The sequence below is a fragment of the Lipophrys pholis genome, assembly GCF_963383615.2.
Source record: "Lipophrys pholis genome assembly, chromosome: 4".
Lineage (NCBI taxonomy): Eukaryota > Metazoa > Chordata > Actinopteri > Blenniiformes > Blenniidae > Lipophrys > Lipophrys pholis.
Window position 1 is genome coordinate 23,509,099 of NC_137637.1, and position 12,055 is coordinate 23,521,153.

A 12,055-nucleotide genomic window follows, 5' to 3' on the forward strand; every position below is an offset into this window, starting at 1 on the left:
GGATCCTAACTCTAATTCATCATAACGTTAAAGCATTTTTTTTTTTTTTTTTCAATTAAAAACGGATTGATTTTCTTTGTGGAGACTTGATATTTGGCTCCGAAGAAGAGAAGTCCCACTCATAATGTGAGTGTGTACACTCATATATATACATATAAACATGTCTCTCTTTGTCGCTCTGTGTCAGTATGACTGCCTTCAAATCTTTCCTATGTACAGAGGTATTGAAACGTTGGCACTTCTGTTGCGGCTAATTTAACACAACGCAGCCTAAATTAGAAGCGGGGAGTGTCCATGCTACACTGTCAACTGCAAGCGATTCAAGCAGAAGTAAGTGCCAATTCGATCAATGTGTCAACAGCAAGCCATCCTCAACTGAGGCATGCAGACAGGAGGCTAAGGAATGCTAAGGAATAAAGGGAGGGAGATCAGTGAGACGTGCAAAGAGAGGGACACCCTGTAAACTCAACATATTCGATTCAACACTTCAATCTGTATGTTTAAAATCTGAGTACTCCTGATTGAGGTTGAAAAACAAAAACTGATGATGACAATTTCATCTATTACTGCTTTTAGCGTGTGGGTGGCTTTACAGTGAGGCCTATTAGACTCCCACAGTTTAGCAGTTTCACATATCTGAAGTGAGAGTGCAGGAGGATGAGGCACAGTAATGAGGGCTCGCTTCCCAATGAACAAGTGTGATGTGTATTTGCACAACTGAAATATAACTCTTTTAAAAAGTACCAGATGCTACGAGTGGATTTTAAAATGGTTGTCAAAGGAGAATAATAGGCATAAGAAAGGACGGCAGCTGCTACTGAACAAATGTTTGCTTTATTGATTATAGTACAGGGTTGCTCGATGTACTTATTAGCTGAATATGTCATATTTTGTCTTTATTCATATAATAATATAAAAGAAAATGTTTTATTTTAACATAGAACTCTGTGCAAATACATACAACCTATTTTAATGCATGTTGAGTCTGTGAATCTGAATTATTGCTCCACTAAGTGCACTATTTAGGCCCATTGCATCGGCAGAAAAAAAAGAAGAAAAAAAAAAAAAAGAAATAGGAAAGTACTAAAAGGTGGCAAGGAGCTGATGGAGGCCGGGTGGGTGGTTTGAATCCGTGATGGCGTACCATCATCACTTTGGGAGCAGCCAGGCTGAGCGCGGCAGGCTTGGATGCCTGATGCCGCCAGCCATCTGGCTTTGGATGAGACTCCTGAGGGAGACACAGGCTGGTGCCAACCTTCAGAAAACACTTCCAGCATGTTTGAGAATAAGAATGGCATGTTCATCTATACTGTGGCTCTATGTAACAGCGACAACTGTGTTCCCGTGGAGCTGTGACATATTCAGTAATACTACATGTTGTACATATGTTCACTGTAGTCCGGCTGTGTCTTCAAGGACACTGGGCTCGCAAGCTATTTCAGAATCCAAAAAGGAAATAGAAAAATGAAGATCAATGCCTTCCATAATTCAAGATATGGATTTTTTGTTTTGTTCTCAGCAGCACCTTCAAACTCGACTTGCATGAAAGAGTACTCTGTTTTCAAAGGGCAAATGTAATTTCATTACATTTCATGTGTGAACAGCAGAGTTTACTGCATCCTGTGTCGAAAAGATCCAATATATTGTATAGTTATAGCAGACGGTGTTGCGGACTGTTAAAAAGCCTTTCTTTGCACAGTCTCTTACTATTATTGCTTTGCCACAGCTGTGCATAGTACAGAATGACACTATGTGAGTGCTTTGCTGTGTGTGACTATAAATATAGTGTCCTGTGGGCATGGATGGCTTTATTCTGCACAGTATTAAAGCCTGAAAGTAAAATAATCAGCCATTGACCAGTAAATACAAATACAAGATAAAGTTTGTGGTCCCTCTAAGCTTTAGTTGTTTTCCACTTGAACTGGTTATGAAATGTGATTTGATCTGTTCCCCTGTCACGAGTATGTGCAAAAACTATGGGCGTAATGTTAAGTCACAGCTATTGCACATCCATGCCGCTGGATATTAGGAAAAGTGAACAAAATTTATACACACATTATATAATAGCCTTCATTTTCACAAAGTTTTCACTGCTGCTTTCCAGAGAAAATGTCACTCTTCACCCAAAGTTTGCACGCACAAAAAAACCCACCTCAACTCTCCACAGTACCTCTGAAAAATGTTTTGTGGTCTGATACATCTCAGGACAAACACCAACCAGAATGCTATGGTAAAAGTAAAAAAGAATCAAAACATGACAACATCGTCCTGGTGGTCCTTGATGTAATCACATTTTGGAGCAATCGAGTAAAAGTGCATTTCCAAATCCAACTGAGATGTAGAGAAAAAAGCTTAAGATTCACATCAAACATCTAATGAAAAGGGCTGAGCTGATAACCAACAGTTACAAACACAGACTTAAATGTAGGCAAATAAGATATTTTGTGATCTGAGTGTGAAGTACATATCAACTGCTGGGATCTGTGCTTGAAAATGTAAAGAGTGTAGGTTTCTTACTTTGAGTAAGATAATGCATTTCAAGAGATGTTGGCTTCCCATCGCTGCCAGAATAAACTACAAAATTGTTCTCATCACACACCGAAGTCTTTACGGAAATGCCCCACCTTACCTCAAAGAACTCCTCACTCAGCAAACCCAAAACTGGAATACACGGTCTGCATACCTACACCTCCTCCACCCCAGAGAACCAAACTCCGGACCATGGGAGATTGGGCCTGTTGTGCTGCTGCACCACGTCTATGGAACTCTCTACCCAGCCACCTCAGGACCCCACAGACTGTGACTTCTTTTAAAAAGCACGTGAAGTCCTACCTTTATAAAGAAGCTTTTAACTCTCTTTAAGACTCTAGGTGTTTGAGCTGAGTCTTTAAGTGTTTGTCGCATTTTGAGATTTTTAAATGGAAAGTGCATTAGAAATCAAATGTACTATGTTGCACAGTAATGCAATAGCAATAGAGGGAATAGGAATAATGTGATTTTTTTTTTTCATATAAAGTCACACAGTAGAAAGTATTATTTACTTATTAGTCGTTTCAAAGCAGCCCTTACTTCAGCTCTCTGTTACGAGGAAGCAGAATAGGCTACTGCTGAACTTTACTTTGCTGACACATCACCGGGAAATGCTAATATTCAATTCAAGTCTGTCTGATCTACTTTAATAAGGTGAGGGATTGTTGGTAAGTAGCTGGAAAGCTGTGTTAGGCAGAAAAGACAAGTATAGACAAGAGAATTAATCTGCTATTAGCTGTCAGGGAAGTTCAAGTTTGTGTGTGGTAGCCTTAGGTAAAGATATTGAGCTGAAGCGGCAGTGTGTTAAACACCTGCATGTACGCATCTCTCCTCACAAACACACTCATGGAGGTACACACTCCATCACACACTGACCTTATGTGACATGCAGAATCAAACACGGCCCTCTCCACTGCTCCACACAGCATGAACTATTTATAAAGCTCTCCCTCGCTGCATTATTGATGAGCTATGTTTTCTGTTTCTTTACACTTTTTCTACAGTTCTGTGAGAAATTCAGTCCATCTAATAATGATCCACCGAGGGCCTGTGTATTCTCATAAACAGTGGGCACACTCCTATATCACAATAATAAAACACCCCGAGTGTGAACTCCTGCCCAAATGTGGAAACTGCGGAACGGTATAGCAACACTACAGGGAAGTGAAACATAGTATATTATTCCACATGTCTCTCTCCCTCTACCTGTGCCTGTGTACGGTCACGACAGGGCGAAAGCAAAGCCTCCGCTGAGTTGTATCGGCTTTAGTCGTGTGAAATAGCCTTTACTCAGAAAATAAATGATTCAGGGAAGTGGACAGACAACCGGTATGCCACAAACCAGACTGATTGGTGAAAACAGTTAATGTTGTGTCTACAAGCGAACTCTTTGGAGATGACGATGACACAAGGTTGGTTTTAATCTCCTTGAGAAGCATAATGGCGGAGGAGAAAGTCCCTGAACAAGGACGTCTTATTTACTTAGAGCCGCACATGACTTTCAGCTCTAATTGATGTGAAATATTCTGTAGAGTAACAAACAGTTGGCTTCCTCGCACTCATTATCCCAGATTCTCACTTTCTTCGTCCTCCTCCTCCTCCTCCCTCACTTTCACCTCTTTCCTTTCCCTCCTCCTCCGTTCTTCCACTCACTCTCGCACAGACTCTGGCACTCATCGCAGATTAAAAAGGGGCCGAATAATTTTTTTTTTTAACTTGAGCGCCGCCTAATTCGCTCTGAATGAATTATGCATTGTGTCACTATTAACATGACAGAAAATGTATTTTCATGAATATTTCCAACATTGTTTCTGACTTGCACAAGTTAGAATAATTCTTTTAATTGTCGCTGTGAGGGGATATTTCATTTGAGGATGTGACATTTTACCAGAGGAGATGGTTTGGGCAAAGGCTTTGAACACAAACCCTATCTTTGTAGGAATTAATATTTCAAATATAAAGGACTCAATTAGTATAGACTGTGCTTTGTATTAATGGTGCGAATAGTAATATTTGCGGGAGGCCCTTCTGTGTGGCGTTTGCATGTTTTTCTTGTGCATGTGTGGGTTTTCTCGAGGTACTCCACTATTGGTGAGACTAAAATTGCCTATGAATGCGAGTGTGTGACCAGTCAGTTGGGATCAGCTCCACCTAAATGTGACCCCAACCTGAATAACTATGGAGGATGGATGGATGGATTTGTTTTCTCTTACAGTTCAACTTGTGAGTTTCTTAGAATATGCAAAGAGAATAAAAAAAAAAAACTCTCATATAAAACAACACTTTCACTTACATTTCCTTTTTGTAAACTGTCACTGTCTTAAGCTGTCACTTAATGTTCCCTGGGCTGTCAACAACTAGAGTACTTTGTTAGTGGTAGATTGTTACTTGTTGTTGTAGGTGAGCAGAAACTTTTGGAAAATAGAAGGCATGTTGTACTTGTATAAGTTCAGTGTCCACCGCAATTTAGACTGTAGAATTTGTCCGGTGCTAAACTCCATTTTTCAAACTATATACCTTAATCTTAATATATTACCAGGGCTCTATAAATCACTTCGAGTGGTCTTGCTTTTATTGCCTTTTAACATATACTTTAATGTCTTTTTAATGTCTTAATTTTAATGCATTTCTATGCCTCTGTGAAGCACTCTGCATCGCTTTGTCTGAATTGGTGCACCATAATAAAACTGCCTTGCTTTATTATCGACAAATCCCCTGAAACGACAAATACCAACAATGAATTAATCCTAATTGAGTATTTCCTGTCAAGCCGAAGCCTAAAATAGAGGAGCTATTCATTATCAACCAAAACTGGTAAAAAAATGTTTTTAAAAAAGACACGCGCTTAAGAGAGTCACACTTTTGCTGGGTTCCTTCTTAGTACTATAAAATGGGCATTACAGCTGATTGTCAGTAGATCTTTACCAACACAATAGAGACTGTTCAACTGAGCATTGTCTGTTAAGAACTACACTGAGCAGCTGTTTTAAGAAGCTACTTATCCATTTAAAAGTTAAATGAAAGCCTACTATTATGACTTGTTTCAAAATACTGAATAAGCCACACTAACTTGCTTTTGAAGAGCTTGTCCTGTCTGTATTTTCAGACTGTATGCCGATTTAGTTTATTAGAATTTTTGACTGTGTTGCATCGTATGATATATGTAGTGCAACAAATATATTGTAAGCCTCTCCGCATTTCCTAAGTGATATTCTAAAGTCTTCAGTAAAGCGGAACAAACTAAGTTTTCAGCAAGCAAGATCCCAACACAAATAAATGACACTTATTGAAATAATTAAAACACGAAAGATCACTTTACTATAGTTCATTAAACTAGTACTACAGATTGGAGGGCAAAAGGCTTAGTCCATTTATAACCAAATTGAAAAATATCAGACCACACCAGTGTGTAAAGACATTTTGCATCAATTCAAAGGACACATCGATCTTCTTCCATACTTTCCAAGCGGTTGCCGATGCTGACACAAGTACGTACTAATGATGCATTACTTCTACTATAAGTCACACCATAAATGTGCAATGAATTAGAAGACGGCACCTGCTGCAGCTTGGCTGATGTGTGAGTGTAGGACATTAACTGCTTTGCTTGTAGTATGACTTGCTGGAGAATAAAAAACACATCGATCCATTGTGCAGTGGAGCTGATGAGGGACCCTGGGCTTACATTGATACCCAAATATCCCAGGCTGAATGCTGAACTGTGCCGCAAAGGGCTGTTAGTGTGCTTTTTCTTTTCCAGAAAATTGTGGACCGTGGGTGAAGGGCCAGGTCCTACTCTGTGTTCAGAAGTAATTCAGTACAACGAGTCCAGTCATACGTAGTTGATTTGAATGGACAAACTGGGGACAAAAGAAAAGCAAGTTGTTGTGGAGAGGAAAAAACATTGTTTCAAAAAGGAAAAAACTAGGGCCACTTACAAACAAGATTAGCAGAAAGACGTTGTGCCGATTAAAAGTGCCTTACATGGGTGAATAATATTCACCTGAATGGGTTGCCTTGAGCCTTTCACCTCCATAAATCTGATGAATCACACCATAAAATGGGTATAATGTGGGAATGTTGGGTGTGGAAAGTTACAGATGATGGATGGCACGGACACTTAAAAATAGAAAGGTTTCAGGAGTTCATTGCAACTGCAGAACTTTAGCTGACAAGCGTTTGTCATACAAACGCAATGGAGCAATCAGAGGAGGTGTGACCCGAGCTATCTGACATACAGACTTTAAATCCAGCCTCTGTGATGTGGTGACGGAGTTAAAGGTTTTGGACTCCAGCGACTCAGAGGGCGACAAAAAACATGGTCATCTATGGTAATGTAGCAGGAAGAACATCTTTTTACTGCTATTTTATTTACTAATATTACACAACAGGCTAAGCATCTCTATTATAGTTGCTCTACTTGACTGGTTATTGTGATCTAGAAGCGCCAGCCTTCATGTTTTCACTTTCCATGCTCACGTTCCATGTTGTGGTTGATTTCTCTATTCAAGTTCATGTCTTCTTTCATGTTGCAAGTCTGTGGTGTGTTATTACATGCAGTTTTTCAGCTCTCTTCCCTTGTGTTTACTCACAACTCTGTTGTGTCTTCCTCTGTGTTTCCTCACCTCTGATTACCCAATAAAAAAAGTTTCCGTTGGTCCACACGTCTGTGGTGATTGGAGCTGTTTCCTATGCTTTCAGTCTGGTTGTTATGGTTCCTTCCTGGGTTCTTTCATGTTTGATTATGATCGCCCTCCATTGTGAACCTGATCACCGTTTGGGTCGCCCATTCACACTCTGTAACAAATATGTGATACCTATCCATTCTTATTTTTTTAATTTCTCTGAGGTTTCAGTAGTGGAAGTATTGTATAATTATCCATAAACACTCCTATCATTGGTGGAAAAAATTTCAAATGACAAATGAAATATTCAGGAAAAGTTTCTACTTAAAATGACAGACAGAAAGATCTAAAACCTCTGCTAGTATTAACAGACTCATTTAACAGGAGATGCTTCAGGAGACTGTTTGTATTTGGCGTCATCACTTACCTAAAAATATATCTAAACCATGACCTTGGCCTGTTACCATCTCACCCAGCCTGAGGTTAATGCATTGTCACCCAAAAGTGGTATCGGGTGCGTTATAATAGATTTGTGAGTGCGGAACAGGAGCATAGACCCTGACCCCAATGATTAATTCTTAAACACAGCTGTGCCACCCGCTCCCATAAAAACGGGGAAAAGGGTTTACAGTTATATCAGAAATGGGCAAAAATTAAAACCGCAAACAGGAAAGTTTGAGGCGATTAGGAGAGAACGAGGAGGGTGGCTGTGAGAAACAAGCTGTGGAAATCAAGCTGAGCAACCACAACTCAAAGTACAAAGCCTCACACCATGTCCAAATGGTTCTCACTCACTCCGGGGAGACCCACCTGCCAGCCTGCATTGGGAGGAAAACAAAAGCTGCTCACAGGTTTGGAAAGAAGGGACCCTACGCCGGACTGAGTTACAGAACCGAGTCAGCAGGGCAGAAACACATCATACCTAATAACTGAGTCTTTCATGAAAACAGAGCAATAGACGTCTGAAAGTTTTGTGGACGCTCGGCATCTCAGCAGCCAAGCATGAAAGGGACGGCTGACAAACAAATTATCTCTCTGTTTCCATAGCGATCTATGAATGGCCTGAGCTAGTGCCTGTGACAACCAGATGCCTGTGAAGACAAGACTCGCCCATAAAAAGCCAGCGCTCTGCAGCAAGCCTGTTATTACTGCTATCATTCAATTGGTCTTGATTTGCATAATTAAACTCTGTTATTGCCTGGCTCAGGAAGCTACTGCAAGTTTTCAGCTCTTGCTAACTGGATTTCCACCATGACACAAAACCAAGGCTCCTAATAGAGGAACATACCCTCAGCTGACCTCTGATCGTGACTAATCAATGCCGAGATTATCAATTTTACTGAACTTTGTGAGGCTCTAGTGCCTTTAGACTGCTCACATATTTCTGTCCTGCTGCAGAGTAGAGTCACTGACGAGGTGAGTCACAGCTTGGACTTCACTCTGCTAACTACATGAAAGACCCCGACAGAGCAGAACAGAGCTGGACCTGACTGGAAAACTCACAGAGTGACAGGCTGGAGAGCAAAGAGGAGGCCCACAATCTTACATAAAGAATTATGTGGAAAGTTGCACATTGGACATGCAGAGAATATTTTAATATTAATCATTTGGCTGCAGAAATCATCGTTGCAGAAAACACGTTTGAAATCATAATTTGTAACTCTTTGTTGTAATGTGTTAATCCCTCTTTATTAAACAGAGGGAACAATAATGAAAGACTCTAAGAAACAACAAAAGCCACTGAGACGTACAAGCAAAGACAGTGAACAACCTCAGAGAAAAAGCAAATGCCAGCAACTGCTGACAGCACCTGAAGTCAAACACTTGAATCATGCACACAGGATTCCTCAGTGATTCGTAGCCACTCGTTCCAAGACCCGGCAGTCTCCAAATGAATAACGGTAAAACCCATTCAACCGCACAGTGACACAGCTTTTCTCATAAGAACATGTCAATAATTCATTTAATTTAGTGAATCCCCAAACTGAAATCTACTGCAGAGCCGCTAACACTTTGTCACACACATCAGATCGGAGTCTTACCTCGACGAGGTGCGGGGTGGGATTGAATCCACACATGTTGCACACTTGGGAGTGGCACTGTGTACAGGTGTTGTAGTTGGGTTGTTCTGCCGCGTTGCCTACGTTGAGGTGTGTCTTGCAGAGGGGACAGCAGGGTTTGGGTTTGGAAGAGTTTGGGGGAGCATGCTGTTGGTGCTGCTCAGCAGGGGCTCGAGGCCCGTGTTGCGCAGGCTGTGGTCCTGAGGGTTTACCTGCCCCAGGTCCTGGGCCAGGAGGCCCTCCTGGTTTAGGGGCTGGTTTGGGGGGCTGTTGTTGGGGTTGAGTAGTCTCCGATATGAGCGTGCTGGCTTGGTTTAGAAGTGACGCACCAAAGCCAAACAGCTTCCCAAAAGTCTGTTCAGGAGGGGGCGGCTGTCGTGAGGGGGAGCTGCCTGCACTGCGAGTCTGGTCCTGGCGGGGGTGCTGGACGTGGTGGGCGGGAGAGTTGCGGGACAAATCAGGCTGGGATGGGGCTTTTGCCATCCCGGGGAGAGGAACTGCCCCTGGAGGCAACTTTTGTTGTTGCTGACCTGGGCCAGCAGGACCAGTCTGTTTGATGGGGCCAGGCACCGGATGGGCCTGTGCTGGAGGCTGCGACTGAGGAGGGACGCTTGTCTGGTGTGGGGCCTGAGTCGGAGCATCCGGTTTGATCTCTGGATTTGTCGGATGAGAAGGAGAGTGGATCTGTTGTTGACTCTTGGACCGAGGTGTAGTCATGTCCATCCCCAATGCTCTCTGCATCTGACAGTTCAAACATAACCACTCTTGTACCTTAAAAACAGACAAAAAAACAGAGCAAAGTACATGTCAGTATCCGATCATTTGTATTCAGTACTTAAGAGTTTTTAAGGAGTTTCCCAAATCAGGAAATATGCTAATTAAATGTCATTTGAGCTTTTCTTTTTCTGTATACTCTATTGATCACTTGTGGGGAAATTATCTCTCCACATTACACTCATCCTATTTTTTAACTGGCAAAATGTGATGACAAAGCATGAACATTAAGCCCATTTTAAATGACTACTTTCTACTATTAGAACTTGGTTCAATATAAATGAAGCCCACAAAAGGTAGCATGAAAACTGGTGAACTGCAGAGGTACTGGTCAATGAAGGCCCCATAAGAACAAGAAGAAAAGTCAGGCTGTGACAGTCAGCTGCCTCTTCGGCCACAGGGAGCTGGCCTACGCGTAATTTAGAAACACAAATTAACCTCAAATGTGAGAAGTGCCCCACACATACACAAAGAGAATATACTTGTTGGTTGTTTCTCTATGTCCTCTCATATTATCTTTTTCTATCCTTTATCCCCATATAGAAGATTAGAAAGCCTGGTTCTGCAAGCTTCTTCCTGTTAAAAGGGAGTTCTTCCTTTCCAACATCTCCTATGCTTGCTCAAGTGGAATAACTTGTTTTTTCTCTGTAAAAGTGCCTTGAGATGACTGTGTTGTATATGGTGCTCTATATATGAAATTGAATTGAACTGAATATAAAGGCTCCATATAGGACAGCGATCACAAGACGTTTTCACTATGACGCAAGAGTGTGAACTACAAAGGCCCCTGAGCAACCTGCTCTAAATAATTGGGTAATCTGGGTAATTTGTTACCCAAATCCATTTTTCTCCATTGCCACAAAAATTATAATCGTCTATATTTCCAAGCTCACATCTTCTTGTCAAACTGACAAAATTCAAGCAAAAGTGTGCACTGAACGGTGGTTTGATCAGTCATGTCCCAGATGATCAAAAATCGCTAATTAAGATAAGTAACAGCATAATCGTTTGAAGATTTTATCACTGAACAAACAATAATATAATGTCACAGCCGGTGACCTTTCCCGGGTTCATCTGGACTGGCTCCAGCTACCTGCGACCCTGAACAGGACGAAGCAGCAGAGAAGATGGATGAATATCGTTACACTACTGTGTTATCGACAAAAGTAATGTGATCGCTGCATTACAAACGAGTCCGGTGACACAGCTACTGCAAATAACATGCAACAATATGAGTGGGTATTACTAATCATGGCATCTTTAAAACAGATACAGTAGCCTGAGAACGAGGTTTGAATATTCTATCTGCATCCCCCAAAGGTTTCTATTGGATGACACACTTTCTCTTCACTGTCCAAAGACATCCAAGTAGGATGAGCTAAAAACCCAACTATGAGTGCGAATGTGAGCATTCATGTGATGGATTGGCTGCCTTCCACTCATCCAATGCATGCTGGGGTATTTTCCAGCCGCTCTGAATAGGGAAAAAATTATGTGTGGAAAATGATTGAATGAAAGAATTCTTGTGAATGATTTAAAATAGCTCACTGAGGAAGGATTGAAGCATCACCATGCCTCAGTAGGCCCATTTATTGGTAAACAACATTCTCCCACAAAGAAATGTGTGGGAAATAAATGTGACAGATGGGGTGAACCCTGGACATCTTCAATAAATCATGACTCTCCCTGATTTTGTTGCCTTCCCTCGTGTCATTTCTGTGCGTCTCTTTTCTTTCTGCTTCCTCTTACATTACACAACATGTTTCCTTCCGCGTTAAAAATCCTCCCGCCGACCTCCTCTTGTTTCTCCTTCGGTTGCCATTTCCTTTATGTCTTTCCCACACCCTTTTCCTTCGTGTACTCTTTCCGCTCCGTGTGGGCACATAAGAAGGTGAAAGTCAGAAAGAGGCGCTAGTAATGGCACATGGCCATGTGCTGTAATTGGCATCCTGGTGCTTTGACAGCTGCCACACTATTGTAGCCGTCTTGGATTCGTGGCCATTGCATAATGCCTCAATGCATTATAAATGCAGTCACAGAAAGGTTGCGTTGAGGGCTGATGATTGG

At 41.6% G+C, this 12,055-nt stretch overlaps 1 protein-coding gene across 1 annotated transcript in view; it reads right to left on the reverse strand.

Annotated features, from left to right (window-relative positions):
• The window catches only part of bsnb (bassoon (presynaptic cytomatrix protein) b), a 73,175-nt gene that overhangs the window by 34,837 nt on the left and 26,283 nt on the right, over positions 1-12,055 (reverse strand). The window contains exon 3 of the mRNA XM_080461243.1: positions 9,197-9,985. Coding sequence (XP_080317369.1) covers positions 9,197-9,985 — 789 coding nt within the window. The remainder of the gene's footprint in view (positions 1-9,196; positions 9,986-12,055) is intronic.